The sequence below is a fragment of the Bos indicus x Bos taurus genome, chromosome 24 (assembly GCF_003369695.1).
Source record: "Bos indicus x Bos taurus breed Angus x Brahman F1 hybrid chromosome 24, Bos_hybrid_MaternalHap_v2.0, whole genome shotgun sequence".
Taxonomy (NCBI): Eukaryota; Metazoa; Chordata; class Mammalia; order Artiodactyla; family Bovidae; genus Bos; species Bos indicus x Bos taurus.
Genome location: NC_040099.1, coordinates 46363225 through 46383074, shown reverse-complemented (window position 1 = coordinate 46383074; position 19850 = coordinate 46363225). Strand labels below are relative to the sequence as shown.

The 19850-nt window shown below is 43.7% G+C and overlaps 1 protein-coding gene across 2 annotated transcripts in view; it reads left to right on the top strand.

Annotated features, from left to right (window-relative positions):
* LOXHD1 (lipoxygenase homology domains 1) overlaps positions 1–19850 on the top strand; it is a 120878-nt gene that overhangs the window by 86558 nt on the left and 14470 nt on the right. For both annotated transcript variants that reach the window (XM_027526129.1, XM_027526130.1), the window contains 4 exons: positions 2811–2928; positions 3840–4014; positions 5574–5759; positions 19351–19521. In XM_027526129.1, coding sequence (XP_027381930.1) covers positions 2811–2928; positions 3840–4014; positions 5574–5759; positions 19351–19521 — 650 coding nt within the window. The remainder of the gene's footprint in view (positions 1–2810; positions 2929–3839; positions 4015–5573; positions 5760–19350; positions 19522–19850) is intronic.

The window sequence follows — 19850 nt, the reverse complement described above, 5'->3', positions numbered from 1 at the left end:
AGCCCTCCCACATGTCAATGGCGTTGTCTTGCGAGGGTGTGGGGAAGCAGGAAAGAGGTGGCTGGTGAGTCGTAGAAGGATGAAGTTCCCTTTAGAATGTGGGCCTTTTACTCTGAGGAGACAGGTGTAATCGGGATTTAGCCTGCACTGAAGGACTAGGGGGGAAGTATAATCCAGGCTTCGGTTTTCTAAAAGAAAAAGCTTATTTCTCTCCCCCTTTTCCTTACACCTGCCTGACCATAAAATCTCCATAAAGGGGAGATTATTGGTTAAATTCAGATAGTGACAATTAAAGAAAAAGATAAAGTGAAGAATTCTAATGTCCCTTTGATCTGCAACATTATACACCCAGCAAGAGTAAGGAATGAATGAATTGAAAAATTGTTGAGGTCCTTTAATGGACCGGAACCTGGTGGTCCAGAGTCGACAATGAGAAAGTGAAAGAAGGAGAGAGGCTAATATTTCCTGGGTTACACAGCCGGCTTTCGCGTTCCAGGAAATCAGCCAGAAATAGAGAGAGAAAGAAAGAAAGACACAGGAACCAAAGCTCTGATGGAACAAAGGTGTTTTAATCAACATGGTGTGGGCATATATACTGTCTTACAAGGTAGTTATTCTCAGATAAAGATTAAAATTCCAGACTTACAAAACATAGGCGATCCATATTAGAGAGAGAGTTGTAAACAATCACTTTTATCGTATGGTTCATAAGAAGGAAGAGGGTACTTATCACCCTATTGAAAAACTAGCTGGATCCCTCAGCCCCGGGAGAGGCTTGCCTCTCCTCTTAATTCCTGAATATTCAGGAATTAATAAGGAACGGAGGATTCTTGACAGATCCAGAACAGCACACAGGAAGCCTCCTGTTAAATGCTTCCTGACATTTGAGAGAATCTCCACTTTGTGAGATGAGCTTGAGGGGAGTTTCTGAGAACTGCCTTCCAGTTTCCATATGACCAGGAGACAGACAATTTAAACTAGAGCAGGAGGAATTTACGGCAGACTTCTGGGAGAGTGTTTTTACTTCTAATAATCGCAAAGTGCATGAAGCAAGTCATCAGAAGGGATTAGGCTTCTGTTCCACTGCTTTGAAGACAAGGAGTAGTTAGTTTTTGGTTTGTAGCATTTGCAGTTCTAGCTCCCACTGGCTATGGCCTCTGTTTTTAAAAAATATGTTTGCTCAAGGAAGCATAAAATTGCCATGCAGTGTCATATCTTCAGTGATACCTGTGTTACCCCCAGGGGCTTATCAGCATCAGCAGCTGGAATCAGTGAGCAGTCAAGCAATGTCAGCACTGAAGATCGCATTATGCATGCAGCACTGTGAGAAGAGCAGTAGAAATAAAGATAGAGCATCGCTAAGATGATGCGGTCATTTCGGGAGAAAAGCAGTAATAGCAGCAAAAGCAATGCCACCTGCTGCTTTACAGTTATTAGTAGTGTTATCCAACCAAGGGCTGCTGCATTCAGTTGTGCATATCACTTCAGTTCAGTTCAGTTGCTCAGTCACGTCCAACTCTTTGCAACCCCATGGACTGCAGCATGCCAGGCTTCCCTGTCCATCACCAACTCCCAGAGCATGCCCAAACTCATGTCCATCGAGTCGGTGAGGCCATCCAACCATCTCATCCTCTGTTGTCCCCTTCTCTTCCTGCCCTCAATCTTTCCCAGCATCAGGGTCTTTTCCAATGAGTCAGTTCTTCACTTCATGTGGCCAAAGTATTGGAGTTTCGGCCTCAGCATCAGTCCTTCCAATGAATATACAGGACTGATTTCCTTGAGGATGGACTGGTTGGATCTCCTTGCAGTCCAAGGGACTCTCAAGAGTCTTCTTCAACACCACAGTTCAAAAGCATCAATTCTTTGGTGCTTAGCTTTCTTCACAATCCAACTCTCACATCCATACATGACCACTGGAAAAAACCATAGCTTTGACCAGACAGATGTTTGTTGGCAAAGTAATGTCTCTGCTTTTTAGTATGCTGTCTAGGTTGGTCATAGCTTTTCTTCTAAGGAGCAAGCATCTTATAAGTTCATGGCTGCAGTCACCATCTGCGGTGATTTTGGAGTCCAAAAAGTCCATTGTTTCCCCATCTATTTGCCATGAAGTAATGGGACCGGATGCCATGATCTTCATTTTTTGAATGTTGAGTTTTAAGCCAACTTTTTCACTCTCCTCTTTCACTTTCATCAAGAGGCTCTTTAGTTCTTCTTCACTTTCTGAAGGGTGATGTCATCTGTGTATCTGAGGTTATTGATATTCCTCCCAGCAATCTTGATTCCAGCTTGTGCTTCATCCAGCATTGTGCATATTGTGTAAAAAAGAAAAAGGTGAGTGGTACTGTCTAGAGTTGCACAGTGCACAACCTGCCCCACCATTCACAGCAGCCATGTCACTCATGAAGTCTCATTGCAAGCTTTGCAGATATGGAATTCTTTTCACATTTTAAATTGATTTCATATGCATTTGGTCCTCATAACAGTTTTATGAGATTGCAGGGACAGTGTCATTTTCCCCAGACTACAAACGAGGAAACCTAGTCCCAGAGAGGAACTGGGACTGTTCTACATGGTTAACACGATGAGATTAGGACCCAGAACTGGTAGCTATTGATTCAGGGCCATTTATACCAGCAATTTACTTAACCCAGCCTTTCGAGAACACCTCTTGGTGCAAGAGACAGGCTACTGGGGAGTCACTGGGAGCTAAGAGGCCTCTTCTCTCCCTACCCCGAATATGTCTTTACCATGGCCTACCCCTTCACCTGGGCCAGCCTGCCTCCTTCGTGTCCCTCCTCTTCCATCCCCAGATTTGAGCGGGAGCAGAACGACACCTTCATCATGGAGATCCTGGACATTGCCCCATTCACCAAGATGAGGATCCGAATTGATGGCCTGGGCAGCCGGCCTGAGTGGTTCCTGGAGAGGGTAACATGGCGGGACCTTCACCTTCCCTTCCTCCCACTGCCCACCCCTACTTCCTGCTCCTTTGGGTTGTCAGTGGGGTTCGTTAACATGCAAATGTCACCTTAGAAGGTTGTTACCTGAGTCTGCCCCAGATAATATGCCCCTGGATGTGAATTAATCAGGGAACATAGTTTTATTTATTTGTACCCAGTCAAAACTGAATGAGCTGTCAGGGAATACAGCGTGCCTGGTCAGTGTAATGTGGACAGAGATCAGTGGGAGCTTCCTGGAGGGAGCAAGTTGGGAGGAGTGAGAGGGGAGCAGCAGGAACTGGGTGGTGAGGTTCCCATGGTGGGAACACAAGGCAGATGGTAGGGAGGCTCCCGGTTCCCCCACGGTCTCAGTGAGCAGGCTGCCTCTTCTTCTCTGAGCCGTCCTCTCATCCCTTATCCATCAAAGGCCATCTGTCCCGAGTCCCCTGAGGCTCTGCTCCCCTTGTCCAGCCTTTAGCAGGCTTTTCTTGAGCCAATAATACAGTGTTCCCTCCAAGGACAATCTGGCGAACTTGGGTCCACAGTCCTGGGGAGGCTGTGGCTGAAAGTGGTTTGGTTGGTCTATTTTTATGTCATTAATCCAGCAGAGATTCCTGGTGCACAGTTATAGGCCCTCCTTGGAAACGTATTTACATGAATTGCCCACTTCCAGCTCACCAAGTAAAGTTAGTCACAGCAGGGGCTTCAGACTCCATGCCAGGCCCGCAGGGTAGGGTCTTGTCCTAGAGAGGACCCTTTCCTCATGCCTCAAGTCTAAGAAGAAGTTGTCTCAGGCCTGGCATAGTGGGTTCCAGGGTCCAGACAAGGGGCCGCATTAGTGGCTGGGCAGTTGGTGGGGGTGAGGGAGGTGTTCACACACTGGCCGGTCTCCCTGCCCAGATCCTCCTGAAGAACATGAACACGGGAGACCTGACCATGTTCTACTACGGAGACTGGCTGTCCCAGCGGAAGGGCAAGAAGACGCTGGTGTGCGAGATGTGTGCGGTCATCGACGGGGAGGAGATGATGGAGTGGACGTCCTACACTGTCTCAGTGAAGACCAGTGACGTCCTGGGTGAGTCAGGGATGGGGCGCTCCCTTCTGTGTTCACTGCCCACTCACCCTGCCCTTCTCAAATTCTGGCTCAGGTCCCAAGCTCTGGTCAAGGCATTTTTCTTTGGTTAGCCTTTCAAAAGTAAGGCCAACTCATTTTCACAGAGTGTCATCTTCTACAAAGTATTCGTCCCCATGACTGATGTGGCTCTGTCCTTTCTGCATCAGGAAAATGGGAGAAAACGGTGCAGGAGTTTGGCTCAGAGACCCTCAGTCCTCTGCTGCCTCCTGAAACCCCTCAGCCAAGTGCTGTTCAGCATGGCTGCCCTTGGGCCCCTTCCCACATCCCTGTGCTTGGCCACCATCTTCTGTGCCAGCTTTGGCCTGGGATCTTAGGATAGGGTAAGTCCCTGAGCCCACGTGTGAGTGACATTCGAGTGCAGCAGTGACAGCGAGGCTGTAACAGAGGCTGGCACAGGTGTACCAGGTGCTGGGAACCTACAGGAGGGCACCTTCCCTAGCTGGAGATCAGGGGCAAAAATCAGGGAGGGCTTCCCAGAGGTGGTGCCAAAGTGCAACCAGAAAGACAAACAGAAGCCGGTGAGGCAGATGGGACGCCAGAGGAAGGGCCTTTCAAGCAAAAGCACCAATGCATGCAGAGGCCTGCAACTGAAAGGGAAGCAGTGTGTGCTGCCTCCATCCCCTCAACCAGTTCTGTCCCCTGGGAGCTGGTGCAAGGACCCAGCAAACTCACTCACAGTACCTATAAATGGCAGTGAGGGATCCCCACTTGGCCCTGCTAGTTCACACTTTCAACAGGGAAGCTCTCCGGGCACAGTGATAGGCACCTCTTGCAAATGAAGCCAAAGAAATGAAGCTTTCCTAAATTGGCAGCTCAGGCATACATGCTGGGTCAGGACAGCTGGCAAGGCACCAGATTTGTGGCACTTCCTTTCTTCCTAAGAAAGAAGATTTCACTCTCTTTGCTCAAAGTTCCAAGTATTCACTCATTTTCAAGTCCCTCATCCCTTCATGATGCGCTCTCAGAAAGTAATAAGTTCATTGATAATCACGGGGTATGTATCAGAAAAGTTTCAAGGGGTCATCTCTCCCAGAAGCCTTTTCTTTCCAACTGGGTCACTGCTTCTATTTGGCTTAAGCAGGCAATGAGCAGCTCTAGTGTAGAATGTCAACCAGAGGGAGATGTGGGGACAAAGAACTTTCACATTGTATAGGAAGGTGTTTATTTCTAAACTGTAAAGCCAGGTTACATGGCGTGCCTTTAAGGATGGGTATATTTCCACAGAATACATGAGTTCTTGTACCAAACCATCCACGCCTGCTAACCAGGACCCCAGTTAGCCCAACAGCATGTACAAGGCTCAAACGTAAGAGGAAGGATAGAGATGTAGACCTGGGAGCTCCAGGACACTGACCAGCCGTTTCTGACCTCATCCCTGGCTTTGACAACCCTGAACTGGCCCACATGCACCCCTGGCTTCTCCCTGGATCCCAAGAGTGAGGCCAGAGCAAGAGGGCTGTGATTCAGAGAGGCCAGAGCCCTTGTCTTGTGCACCCCAGGAGCGGGCACCGATGCCAACGTGTTCATCATTATCTTCGGGGAGAATGGAGACAGCGGGACCCTGGCCCTGAAGCAGTCAGCCAACTGGAACAAGTTTGAGCGGAACAGCACCGACACGTTTAACTTCTCCGACATGCTGAGCCTGGGCCACCTCTGCAAGCTGAGAGTTTGGCACGACAACAAAGGTAGCTCAAGGTCAGGGTGGGGGAGGGCAGGCCGCAGCTCTTCACCTAAGCCCCTGCCCATCTCTCTGGCAGCGTGTGGATCCTTCCACCCCGGGAGTGGCAGGAAACCGGAAACAGTAGATTGCTACCATTTCGATGTTTCCATCAGTTAGAAGAGCCGGTGTTTCGCGACAAATATCAGTCCCTCCTTCTCACACCCCCCATCCCAGGGTAATGAGTAGCTCTTACTTTTTCTGAGATATCAGGGCATTAATTCTACTCAGTTCAGACATTAAAATTAAGAGGGGTGTGGGGAGGAAAGGGCTATATCACCAAATTCCCTTCGGATGAATTTTCCATAAAGGATTATGCTTGTTTAGTTATAATAGCAAATCTAAAATTAGTCAAACTCAGTTATAAATATGAATGATGGGATAGGATATAAGCCAAACAAGAAATTTATCTTCAAAATGCCAAAGGAACACTTTGTTGCATCTGTAATTGTGATGAAGCTCATGTTCAATATTTCTTTCATTACTGCTTTGTTGTCGTCAGGCTGCTATGAACATTTTATTTCTGGCTTTGGGCCATTATGTTATACATTATACAATTGGAACACAGTTGTTAAATACTAAATGTTACCTCCTTAAGACACATTATTTTCTTGATTTATGCCATTCTAACTCACCCTCTTGTCTTCCATTGAAACTGGCTTTGACAAGGCAATTCACTCAAATCCTGTTCCAGTCTTCTCTGAGTCTCCCCCACGAGTGGCCCAGAGGTGTTCTGACTGTTGTATTGTCCTTACTTCTTTAGATCCTGGCAGAGAACCAATGTATCTGTCATGGTGACTGATGAAGCCTAATTTGGCAGCTTTAACATGCATTAAACAATTAAACATGTTTTCCATAACATGGGATAAGCTCTGATTAAACACAGAGAAAGCTCTCAGTCTTCAGAGCAATAAAATAATGAAGATTTGCACAGCCCTCAACTTTCAAATCTCAGTGTACCCACTCAGTCATTCACTGAGGGAACATTTACAGCGTTCGCTATGTGCCTAGTGCTCTGTTAAGTACAAAAGATACAAGCACTTGACCTTTGTGACAGTCTTGTGAATGCTTGCCGCAGAAGAACTTTATCATCTCTCTTTTCTACAACCAAGGAATATTGAGGCCCTGTGAGGTTTGAACAACTTACTCAGAAACACACAGCAAGAAATAAACATAACCGAAACTCAAATCCAAGTCTTCTGATGCTTTTTCTAGTAAACTCTGCTGGGGGCCAGCCCATCCTGCCAGTTCCATTCTGCCCAGCCAATGGGCCAATAGGTCAGAGAAGAAAAGATGAGGAGATGAGGGCAGCTTCTTCTACCTCTGTTCACTATGTCCTCCATACATATTGTCAGGGCATTGGGGGAGGATGTCTTCTCCAGAAAAGTGAGAGGAGATGCTTATTCCTCACCTGTCCATTCATTGTCCTTATAAGTCTATGTAAAGAAACATATTTGCAAAGTATTCTCAGAATATCGCTAATGAATCTTTATTCTTTCCTAACAAAGAGACAAAACAAAATCCCTGAATTCTTTCTCACCCTCTCATTATCCGTTATGATTGTCTTAGACTTAGTAGGAGGTTGGCTGGTAGCTGAAAGTCTGACAGTTATGAGTCAGATTTATTAAGATCATCTTTTGCCCCAGAGAATTCAAAAGATCCGGATAAGCCGCTGCCCATGCCACTCAACAAATGAGTGTCAGGACAATCGCTTCAGTGTTTGATCAGGCTGCCATTGGCTCAGTAAAAGCACTGAGCCCCATTGTGTGTCTAATTAGAGTGATTTGACAGAGCAGATTGATGAGGGTGGGTGGAGATGAGGTCTGTCTACCCTAGCTTCCAGGCGTAGTTTCCTGTCGCCGTGTCCACACCAGAGGCAAACCACTGTTCAGGAAGTATATTCCCAGGAAGTGTGCCCCTTCCCTAATCAGAAAGAAGTACATTTTACTTCTGCACTGATACACACACTGGCAAGGCATTACTCTTGAGGGCAGGGGCCTTGCCTCATCCATATTCATCTTCATAAAGGTGCCTATGGCAGAGTGGAAACTCTTTAAATCTTAACTTAGTTGAGACTCCATGCCCTCCCACCCCCAGGAGAGAGCTGTGAAATACCAAGACCACAGCCCCTACCTCAGGAGCAACAGAGAAGCAAAGAGATTAGAACCTTGAGAAGGAAGAAATATTATTCCCAATGAGTCTGAACAATCCCCTCAAGGTTCAACCACAAGATGGGATCAGAGGTCGAGCAGCTCCCTGATCACCTCCTGGTCAGGTCAGAGAACTGGGTAGGGGAGAATTCCATGTAGACCATGATGACCTCCCTCACTTTTCTAAGACGGGAAGGCAATGTTAGGGCCATTTTTTATTTAAGGCCACTTTTAATATGAAGATTTCACTCTTCATATTAAAGTGAGGGTGAAGGGATGACCAGAAAGACTGAGGATGCCCTTATTAAAGATCACAGTTCTAGCTGCACACTCTACAGTCTTTGGAGTCATGTGTCTGTCCAGGGTGCTGACTTCACTCCAGCTTCTCTCAACTCTGGACTTTATCACTTGTTTCTAAGGTCTCCACCTTGGAGGCTGACTATTTTCAACCTAGACTGTTATAGATTTCTCTCAAACTTGGCAAAATGGTTCAAACTTCCATACATTTCATCCTCAAGTCACAGCAATAAAAAGCAGATAATTGTTGATCCAAGATAAGAGTTCATCTCTGTCTCCTGCCTTCAAAAGCTGCTATCTCCAACTCCATATTATCTAACTCCACCTGACTAAACACCTGAAAGCCTACTGGTTCTTTGTCGCTTGGATGACTGTTCCTGTTGCTGCCCACACCTCAAAATCTGCCTTATTCCTTCTCAATCTGTTTCTCATCACAGACTTTCCAGAGTTCTCTTGGGCACTTGTGTTCTGTGTTGTATCCCTCCTTCCAAAGTATCTAGGAAAGCAAAGACTGACATATTTGAGAAAAGCATTCCAGAAAGTCAAGCAGTAACATTTCAGGAGTCAGGGATAATGTTTGTCTTTAGTGATGGCTATGTATCCCTCCTTTGGGGCTTCCCAGGTGGCTCAGTGGTAAAGAATCCACCTGCCAATGCATAAAACACAGATGACATGGGTTTGATCCCTGGGTTGGGAAGATCTCCTGGAGTAGGAAATGGCAACCTGTTCCAGTATTCTTGCCTGGAAAATTTCATGGACAGAAGAGCCTGGTGTGCTACAGTCCATGGGGTCACAAAGAGTCAGACATGACTGAGCACACACACCATCCATTGTCCATTCATCATAGCTTTGCTCTATAAAGTTTCTGTAAACACTGAACCACTGCTGCTAAGAAAAACACAAGGTTAGGTTCCTGCAATCCTCTGATCACACATTTTCATCAACCAGTCAGTGCATAACCTTATTTTCTGTTGGGGAGGGGGCTTTCCTGGTGGCTCAGACAGTAAAGTATTTGTCTGCAATGCAGGAGACCCAGGTTTGATCCCTGGGTTGGGAAGATCCCCTGAAGAAGGGCATGGCAACCCACTCCACTATTCTTGCCTGGAGAATCCCATGGACAGAAGACCCTGGCGGGTTACAGTACATGGGGTCACAAAGAGTCAGAGCAACAAACACACACTGTTTAAAGATACTTCATATGGTATATATTGTTGATTTATTAACAGTGAACTCATGGCCATCAACACTATTGATGAGGATAAAGGAAAGTTATATGGCAAATCTATTTTCCCTGTAAGGCACATCACAGCCTGCTTGCACTTAGAAACACTAGACAGTTCTTTAGCACTATAACATAAAAATGTAAAAAAAAAATCCCACAGCACTAAGTAGATAACAAAAACACTTGTTCATAGTGTGAGAGCTGAAACAGGACTCAGAGCACCATCTTGTTTAACCTCAACTGGCAACATGTGAATTAGCACAAATTTTTTGCTGCTCTGCACATGTCCGTGTATAACTGTGAAAGGACTGTGAGTATTGATCTTAGAGCTACACATAAATTTTGTCAAGTAGGTGAATTTGCAAATATGGATACAGAAATAATAAGGTTCAACTTGATCTGTCCTTGAAAAGACAATATTTGAGCTAAGACCTAAAGAATTTATAGGAGTAGACATTTGGTGAGGTGTGGTGTTTATCAGAAATGAAGTGTGTTTGAGGCAGAATGAATAGAAAACATAAAAGCTCTAAAATATAAGAAAGACTGATACGTTTCAGAAATGAAAGCACAGTTCAGAATGACGACAAAATAGGGAATGGGTGTGGGATCTAGAAAGTAGACGAGCATCAGGCCATGCAAGGTATTATAAGTCTTGTCAAGGATTGGGTCTTTATCCTAATTGTCCTGAGAAGCCATCAAAGGATCTCAGAACAGTAGTTATGTAGGGAAGATTATCATAGTGTCTGTGGGGAATAGGTTAGATGGAAAAGAAAGCAAACTTCAAAAGACTGGCTAAGAGATGATGGGAGATAACGATGCCCTGCACAATGATGGTAGCAGTGGGGAATGGAGAAAATGTAGAAAGATTTAAGAAATGCTTAAGCAGAAGGCTTATTAAAGGATTGGCTGAGAAGGAAAGTTGACAAGAATGGTAAGGCTGCTAGAGGAGATTCTTCATCCTGACATGTTTAATTTAAAGGTCTGGGAGACATCTAGGAGTGATGGCTAGTAACAGTTGGGTCTGGAGCTCAGGAGTCAAACTAGTTGGGACATACTGATCTGAGATATTGATCTAAGAGTTGCTAGTGCAGAGACATCACTGAAGCCATGAGAGTGGGGAAATGAAGCTTCAGAAAAACAAGAGTGACCAAGAGCAGATTCTTGAGTACCCTCATGTTTGAGGTTAGAGAATAGAAGGGAAGGCAGAGGAGAAGGAGGAGGAAAGGGAGAGGGAAATGGGTTGCCTCAACATTTTTTCACTTCCTAAAGGAATATGTTCAGGGAGATGGACCCTACCTATGAAACTATTGAGGACTGTTCACTGACCATGAAACCCCAAAATGTGGTGTGTTGGTTCATGATGCCAGAGTTTCCTGGGCATAAATTTAATAAAAAAGCTATGAAACCACATTTTTTTTTTCAAATAGCAAAGCAATTTAAACTATTTTAAATGTTTATTTCTTCCTAGCAAATTCCCATACTCCCTTGTGAGAAATTTTGTTATGCAGCCAAACATTTAAGTCACTGTCACAGGGAGAAAGGAGGGAAGATAAACAGTCTTCCGTCCTTTGTAGATTCATGTTTATAAGATACAAATGTTCATCATTGCCTCTTAAGTACTCCTCCTCCTCACCTCCCACACACAGAATGTCAGGGAAACTTTCTCACCAATCTCACTCTCTTTGTTTGCTGGTCCTTTTTGAGATGTGTAATTGCCTTTTTATTTCTGATTGTTACAGTCCATCCAGTGAATGGTATGATATGTATGAATTTGCAGCAATGAGAAGTCTCCAAGATGAACATCCATTTAAAAAGTTTTCTTTTCACTCTCTTCTCTTTCCTAGCTCTGCCATGATTACATCTCCCTGTTTATGATGAACAAACTCTCTGATGGACTAACCTCCTCACAGAAAGTTTTTCCTATTGCCTTACCTTACTTAAGCCCTCTCCCTGAATAGTCATCATATTTGTAACTACATGCTCAGTCTGGCTCCCTTACTTAACTAGCATCTCCATTCATTACTCTTCCCTAATGCCCCTGGGGGGGGGGCAGTGTAATGCAGTGGGGGCTTAATATAGAATTTATTTAATACCTCTGTTTCAAGCCCTCATATACCAACCCTGTTTTCTTATGCCTTTACCACAGGGAACCCACATTTCTTGTGGATCAAAATTTTTCCTTGTATCTTAATACTTTCAAAAAGTGGGTCCTGGTCATGAATTTCAGGGTCATCACTAGGTCCTATAATAATGGCTTTTCCCACTCCTTGGACACTATGCATATATCTAGACTTACTCAGCTTTCTACTTTCATTTTCCTTCTCTGCAAAAACTCTACACTCAAATTTATCTCATCCACGTCAAAACCCTGAAAGGAAAGGGAGAGAGTTCAGCACCTTGGACAGCTCTAAAACCATCCACCCATCGTTTCTTGCTACTGCTTTGGTTTAGTTTGGCCTTGAAGTACAAAACAATGCAGGGCAAAGACTAACAGAGTTTTGTCAACAGAACACACTGGTCATAGCAAACACCCTCTTCCAACAACACAAGAGATGACTCTACACATGGACATCACCAGATGGTCAATACTGAAATCAAATTGATTATATTCTTTGCAGCTGAAGATGGAGAAGCTCTATATAGTCAGCAAAAACAAGACCTTGACCTTACTGTGACTCAAATCATGAGCTCCTTATTGCAAAATTCAGACTTAAATTGAAGAAAGTGGGAAAAAAGACTAGACCATTCATGTATGACTTAAGTCAAATCCCTATGGTTATACAGTGGAGGTGACAGATAGATTTAAGGGATTAGATCTGGTATACAAAGTGCCTGAAGAACTATGGACAGAGATTCTTAACATTGTAAAGGGAGTGGAGACCAAAACCATCCCCTAGAAAAAGAAATACAAGAAGGCAAAGTGGTTGTCTGAAGAGGCTTTACAAATAGCTGAGAAAAGAAGAGAAGTGAAAGACAAGGGAGAAAGGGAAAGATATACCCAGCTGAATAATTGGAGATATCAAGGAAACATTTCAGGCAAGGATGGGCACAATAAAGGACAGAAACGGTAAGGACCTAACAGAAAGAGAAGATATTAAGAAGAACTGGTAAGAATACACAGAAGAATGATACAAAAAATTCTTAATAACCTGGATAATCATGATGGTGCGGTCACTAATCTAGAGTCAGACATGCTGGAGTGTGGAGTCAAGTGGGCCTTCAGAAGCATTACTACGAACAAAGCTAATGGAGATGATGGAATTCCAGCAGATCTATTTCAAATCCTAAAAGATGACGTTGTTAAAGTGCTGCACTTGATATGTCAGCAAATTTGAAAACTCAGCAGTGGCCACAGAGACTGGAAAATATCAGTTTTCATTCCAATCCCAAAGAAGGGCAATTCCAAAGAATGTTCAAACTACTGTACAATTTACGCTCATTTAACATGCTAGCAAGGTTATATTCAAAATCCTTCAAGTTAGCCTTCAGCTGCACATGAACTGAGAACTTCCAGATGTACAAACTGAGTTTAGAAAATGCAGAGGAACCAGAGATCGAATTGCCAACATTTGCTGGATCATAGAGAAAGCAAGGGAATTTCAGAAAAATATTTACATCTGCTTCATTGATTACGCTAAAGCCTTTGACTATGTAGATCACAACAAACTGTGGAAAATTCTGATTGGAATACTGTAATACCTTACTTGTCTCCTGAGATACCTGTATGCAGGTCAAGAAGCAACAGTTAGAACCGGACATGGAACAGTGGACTGGTTTAAAATTTAGGAAGGATTATGACAAGGCTGTATAGTCTCAAATTTGTGTGAAGACTGTGCATGCATACTAAGTTACTTCAGCCATGTCTGAGTCTTTGTAACCCTGGACTGTAGCCTGCCAGGCTCCTCTGTCCGTGGGATTCTTTAGCCAAGAATACTGGAGTGGGCTGCCATGCCCTCCTCTGGGGGATCTTCCCAACCCAGGGATCAAGCCATGTCTCCTATGGCTCCTGCATTGCAGGTGGATTCTTTCCCTGCTGAGCCACTGCAGAAGCCCTATATGCAGATTACACCATGCAAAGCCAGACTGGATTTATCACAAGCTAGAGTCAAGATTGCTGGGAGAAACATCAGCAACCTCATATATGCAGATGATACCACTCTAGTGGCAGAAAGTGGAAAGGAACTAAAGAGCTTCTTGATGAGAGTGAAAGAGGAGAGTGAAAAAGCTGGCTTAACGCTCAACATTCAAAAAACTAAGATCCTGACATCCAGTCCCATTACCTCATGGCAAACAGAAGGGGGGAAAGTGGAAACAGTGACAGATTTTATTTTCTTGGGCTCCAAAATCACTGCAGACAGTGACTGCAGCCATGAAATTAAAAGACATTTGCTCCTTGGAAGGAAAGCTATGACAAACCTAGACAGTGTATTGAAAAACAGAGACCACTTTTCCAACAAAAATCTGTATGGTCAAAGCTATGATTTTTCCAGTAGTCATGTATGGATGTGAGAGTTGGACCATAAAGAAGCCTGAGTGCCAAAGAATTGATGCTTTCGAACTGTGGTGTTGGAGAAGACTCTTGAAAGTCCATTGGATTGCAAGGAGATCCAACCAGTCAATCCTAAAGGAAATCAATCCTGAATATTCATTGGAAGGACTGATGCTGAAGCTAAAGCTCCAATACTTTGGCCACCTCATGCGAAGAACTGACTCATTGGAAAAGACCCTGATGCTGGGAAAGACTGAAGGCACGAGGAGAAAAGCACAGCAGAAGATGAGATAGTTCGATAGCATCACTGACTCAATGGACTTGAACTTGAGTAAACTCCAGGAGATACTGAAGGACAGGGAAGCCCGGCATGCTGCAGTCCATGGAGTCGCAAAGAGTGGAACACGACTTAGCAACTGAACAACAACAACTTTGGTGTCAATGCCAGGCTCTTCGAAGAGCTTGATTCCTCCCTTATTCCTCTGATTACCTTTGGTCTCCTCATGCTCTTGGACTTAAAGAAATTCCAAGTCACTGATGTTATCTTCTTCCCTTTGTAAGCAGAGAAGTGAACTCCTCGTCGACAACTAGACTTTGGATTTGAAAGCAGGATCCTGTCATTGGCAAAAACAGAAAGATTTTTGTGTCTTCAATGAGCCCAAGTGGTTGGGATACTATGATCAGAAGAGGACCAAGATTCTGTGCCTAATTTCCTCTTTATAGTAACTTTTTCCTCCAAAGATGAAAGTTTAAATGTTTAATACAGAGCCATACCTAATCCCTTTATTTTTTTCATGCCATTGACTTTTGAAGAAACAGTGCCCAATGATCTATAAAATTTGCACACTCTGGACCTGTCTGCTTGCCTATTTATGGTGTCATTGCTTCCTCGTTCCCCATATTTCCTACAATCTGAAAGTCAGCTGTAAAGACTTGATTAGATCCAGGTTCGACATTATTTGGCAAGAATACTTTATATGTGGTATCAGGGCTACTTTAAAATGAGACTTGTGTACTTCATATTACATCACAGCCGTCTCATACTTACTGACGCTCACGTCTAATGGTGAATCCAGGGCAGACTGCTTGATCCTCCATTGTAAACTTTCCCATCACTCTGCATCTAATGGCTTCTCAGTGATGATCAGGTAGAGTTACAAATGATTTTCTAATTGTTATTTCTTATCCACTTATTAGCTGGAATTCTTCTGTAAAAAAAAAATTGTCCCTCAGGCTATTTGATTACCATGAAATATAGTTCATAGATGAAAATCAAGATAAATGACTAATTCTTCCCCTTAATTCCAGTTACCCAGATAGCTTTTATAATACTGAACAAATTATAACAAGAGTGTTTATTTTCTAATTCATCTTTTTCCTCTTGCTTTCTTCCTCTGAAATGAAAACTCTAATACATTTTCTTTTGAATAATATAAATTCATAGAAATATATAGGATCTCAGAAATCATGTATTTTAACCCAGTTACTTTGCTCAAGTAAGGAAGCTGAGGCACAGAGATGCTATAATGTGTTCAGTTTGGTGGGTTTGCTGAGAATGGAGTCTACAGATCTCCCAGACCCAGGTGTGTCACTCTGGGCATCCTATCTTGAATGATGTACATGAGAAAGTATTTGTGGAGGGATACTAGCTAGATTCTGTATATTCTTTAATACCTAGGACTCTGTGATGGCTCCATATCACATTTCAAACAATCTATTTATCTTTTTAAAGAAATTTTGTTTACCCACATGGACTTTAGCTTGCCAGAGTTATTTTTTAAAGAAATTACTTGAAGAAATAAATTATCTATTCAAGCAATATTTTAAGGGTTTGCACTGAAATTAAAAAAGCTGAGAGATCACTATAGAAAGTAAATGTAATTTATCAATTCTGTATTTATTGAGCACTAAGTCAATACACCTGTGATGTAATCAAGAAGTTTAAGACATAACTTCCACACCTTAAAATCAAACTAGAGAAGTCTCACATGCACACACACACACACACACACATACAATCACTATAAAAGAGTTCATGTTCATGACCTCACTAGAAAACATTTATTTCCCAAGCCATCTTGGGCAACTGTTCATGAGCAAGTGAATAAACAGATGATGAATGCCATGGGACTGGGGAGTTTGGAGGGTCTCATGGAGGAAGTGAAGCCTAAGTTGTCCAGAGGGTAGGTGGGAATTTAGGGCAGGGAAATAACTTGAAGCCTTAATGAAGATGAAAGATACAGCTAAGTGATGCTGAATAAATCCATCTCACTGGGATGGAGGAGTTGCCTTAGGAGTCTTCCTTACTGAGGCAGGAAATGAGGTGGATGGAGTCAGGATGAAGAAGGCCCTATATGTGTAAACACAGGATTGGACCCTTTTCCCCATCAGATATGGAAGGCCACTAAGGAATCACAGGTAGCAGATAGCATGATGAAATCCAGGCAGTTAGTCTCCCTCCTATTTGGAGTCTGCTTTCTCTTGGCTGGAAAGATTAGGGCCCTATGCTCCTTCAATTTTTTTTTTTTTTTTGGTGGAAAATTGCTTTACAATTTTGTGTTGGTTTCTGCCATACAACAATGCGAATCAGTCATAATTATACATACATTCCTTCGCTCCTGGGCCTCCCTCCCCAGCCCCATCCCACCCTCTCCACACCATCTCCCCCCTACTGTCAGGTCATCACAGAGCACCAGGCTAGGCTCCCTGTGTGTTTAGCAACTTCTTGCTATCTATTTTATACCTCATTCAGTTTTTAAGCTTTTTTTCTTATAATAAACCTTGGAACATTTGGGATAAAATAATTTCACTAGGACAGACCATTGCTCCCTGGTGGGGCTTTGGATTATGTTTCCCCTCCACTCATAGAATGTTACCACCAGTGTCCTTCCTTGTTCTTCCCTATTTAATAATCATGCACTCATCCATTCAATAAACATTTATTGAATAATGTGCTAAGCATTGCTCTAGGCACTAGAATATAGTGGTGGATATCAGGCAAGACTCCTGCTCTCATGGGGCTTACAATCTAGAGAAGACAGACAGTATAGACAACGTGCAAGGAAATAAATCCAAAATTATTTCAGACTGTGAAATGGGTGTACGTTGTGATAGCAAGTAACTGGGGATGGGGAAGCCTCTGCAGATTGGAAAGGTCTTCCCAAAGACAGGACATTTGATCTGACACCTCAGTGATGAAACACTGTGGGTATTCAGAGCCTAGGGTATATTGTTGCAGGCAGACAGAAAATGTGCAACATTTCCATGACAAGACTGGATTTCATATATTAAGGTACTAAAAGATGTACGTGAAATATAGTAAGTAAAAATGCAAGTAGTATGAGATGAAATCAAAATGGAAAGGGGCCAAGTCACGTCAGTTCTTACGGTTGTTAGTGAGCTGTTTGCAGTTATTCTGAGAGTAATGAGGAGCCATTGAACAGTTTTCCATGAGAAGTAGCAAAATCAGACCTGATTTATGATTTCAAAAGATCACTATAATGCATGTAGAAGGGTAGTAATTATAACATTACATGTAGAAGTGGAAGTTTGCATAACAACTCATCAATTAGGACAACACAGAAATTTTCTTGTGTGTGCATACAATGGAATACTATGCAACTATGAGAAGGGATGGGCAGATATTTATGTACTGATATAGACTGTGAGTGAAAAGCTAAGATGTCAGACAGTGTGCGACGTTTGCTATCTTTGTGTAAAAAGATAAAGTAGGACTCTGAAAGAGCAGATTCTGTAAAGACATGGATTCTCTAGTGGTGGGATTAAGATGGTTCCCTATTGATCTATGATGGTAGTGATGTCATATGACATCAGCCTTCCCAGAACTGCCTCTTCTCGTGTGTGATAGGTTCTTAGTGTAGAAAGTCATGGTAGGATCCCTGTTAATCCCATCCAGCATTTCCAAAACAAGGCAATTAAATAATCAGTGAGCATGAAGCTAAGAGTGAAGTGTATTTATCTTACAATGGTTGGGGTTAGTCTGCTATTTACCATGGAAGGAGTTCCTTTGCAGAATCAAACTTGAAAAGAGAGCTGAAGATGGGGTGAGACCATGCCATGCCTTCAGAGGAGAGAGGAAACGGGGGTGCGGGGAAGAGAGCAACCTGCTAGCACGCAGCAGGGCAACCCGGGTCGGGCTGCCTCCTCCTCCGGCTGTTTTCACCCGCACGCTGGGGCCCTGGGTTGCCTGAGGATAAAGCTAAAGGCAGCCCAGAATCCACCCTTCCCATCATCCCACTGCTTTTCTCTGTCACCGCCATGCCTGGAGCTCTAGAAGTAAATTCGGGAGTGAAACCTGCCCAGGATATAGAGCAGAGTGAGTCTGTTATTTCCACTTAATACTGTGCTGGGCTGTGCTCAGTTGCTTAGTCATGTCCAACTCTATGTGACCTCATGGACTGTAGCCCACCAGGCTCCTCTGTCCACGGGGATTCTCCAGGCAAGAATACTGGAGAGAGTTACCATGCCCTCCTTGAGGGATCTTCCCAGCCCAGAGACCAAACCCAGGTCTCCTGCATTGCAGGCAGATTCTTTACCAGCTGAGCTACCAGGGAAGCCCCCACTTATTACTAACCATTTGTTATTTACATTTTGAATTTAAATAAAACTTAAAATATGCATGCAAAAAAATTCTTTGTTGATAAAATAACACCACTTTTTAACTCAACAGAACCACTGTAAAATTTAACCTGTTCTAGGACTCGCTGATTTCCACTTTCAGTAAAGACCTATGTTTGAAAACATATGAAGTACCTTTTACACCAGGAATGAAGCTATACTAGGACTGCCAGTATGTATGCTCTGCCCGTGAGCCTTAATATCTGCTCCCTGTGGACTGGGTGACTGGAAGCGTGTGTCCATCTTTGTGTGTCTCTGTGCTTATAACCCTTGAGATCAATGGCAAGATCTAGAGATGTCGCTTCGGGCAGTGTCTGATCCTCCTTCACCATTATTGAAATGGCTTTTTGTTGGAGACACTAGGACTGCCCTTCCAACCCCAAGTGGCATAAGAAGGCAAGATGTGAAAGTAAAACATATACATGCCTTCCTTGTAGCCTTCTGCACATACGATGGACACACAGAGATCCTCTAAGAGTTCCTGAACCCAAGTTAAGGATTCTGCAAAGAGAATTATTGTGTTGGCCAATAATATCTTATGGAAAAACCTAAACAAACTTTTTGGCCAACCCAATCTATTCTCTAGGCTAGAGGTATCTCAGAGATCATCTAACCCAACCCCTCATTTCATCAACACAGAGACAAAGGCCCAGAGAGGACAGAGAACTTGTCCAGGGCCACACAGCCAGCAGATGTAGGGAGCAGAAGTCTGAAAGGGGAGGATGAGCCCATTTAGCCTCCAACCCCGTGTCTCTATTTTCAGGGATATTTCCTGGCTGGCACCTGAGCCATGTTGATGTGAAGGACAATTCCCGCGATGAGACCTTCCGCTTCCAATGTGACTGCTGGCTCTCCAAGAGTGAGGGCGACAGGCAGACAGTCCGTGACTTTGCCTGCGCCAACAATGAGATCCATGACGAGCTGGAGGAGACCAGTACGTGGGGACACCGGTGGGCCCTGCTTAGATGCAGCCTGGGCAGAGGGAAGGGGGAACAATGTTGGAAAATCTAAAGGAAGATCTCTCATAGCTGGAGGGGAATCAGATGCCCAATGAAAGAAATAACATTGCAGCAGTACATAAGTAAACACCCTAAGTGTTGCTTTGTGAACCTGAGACAGCCAATATACTGGTGCCAGCTCATGGCCCCAGATCACAGGGACTTATTAGGTAGCAAGAAAACCCACAGGGGACAAGCCTACCCTGGGCAGTTTGATGTGATGCTCTCTCTGGTTTAATTTTTTGTTGTGGACTCTCTCCAACTG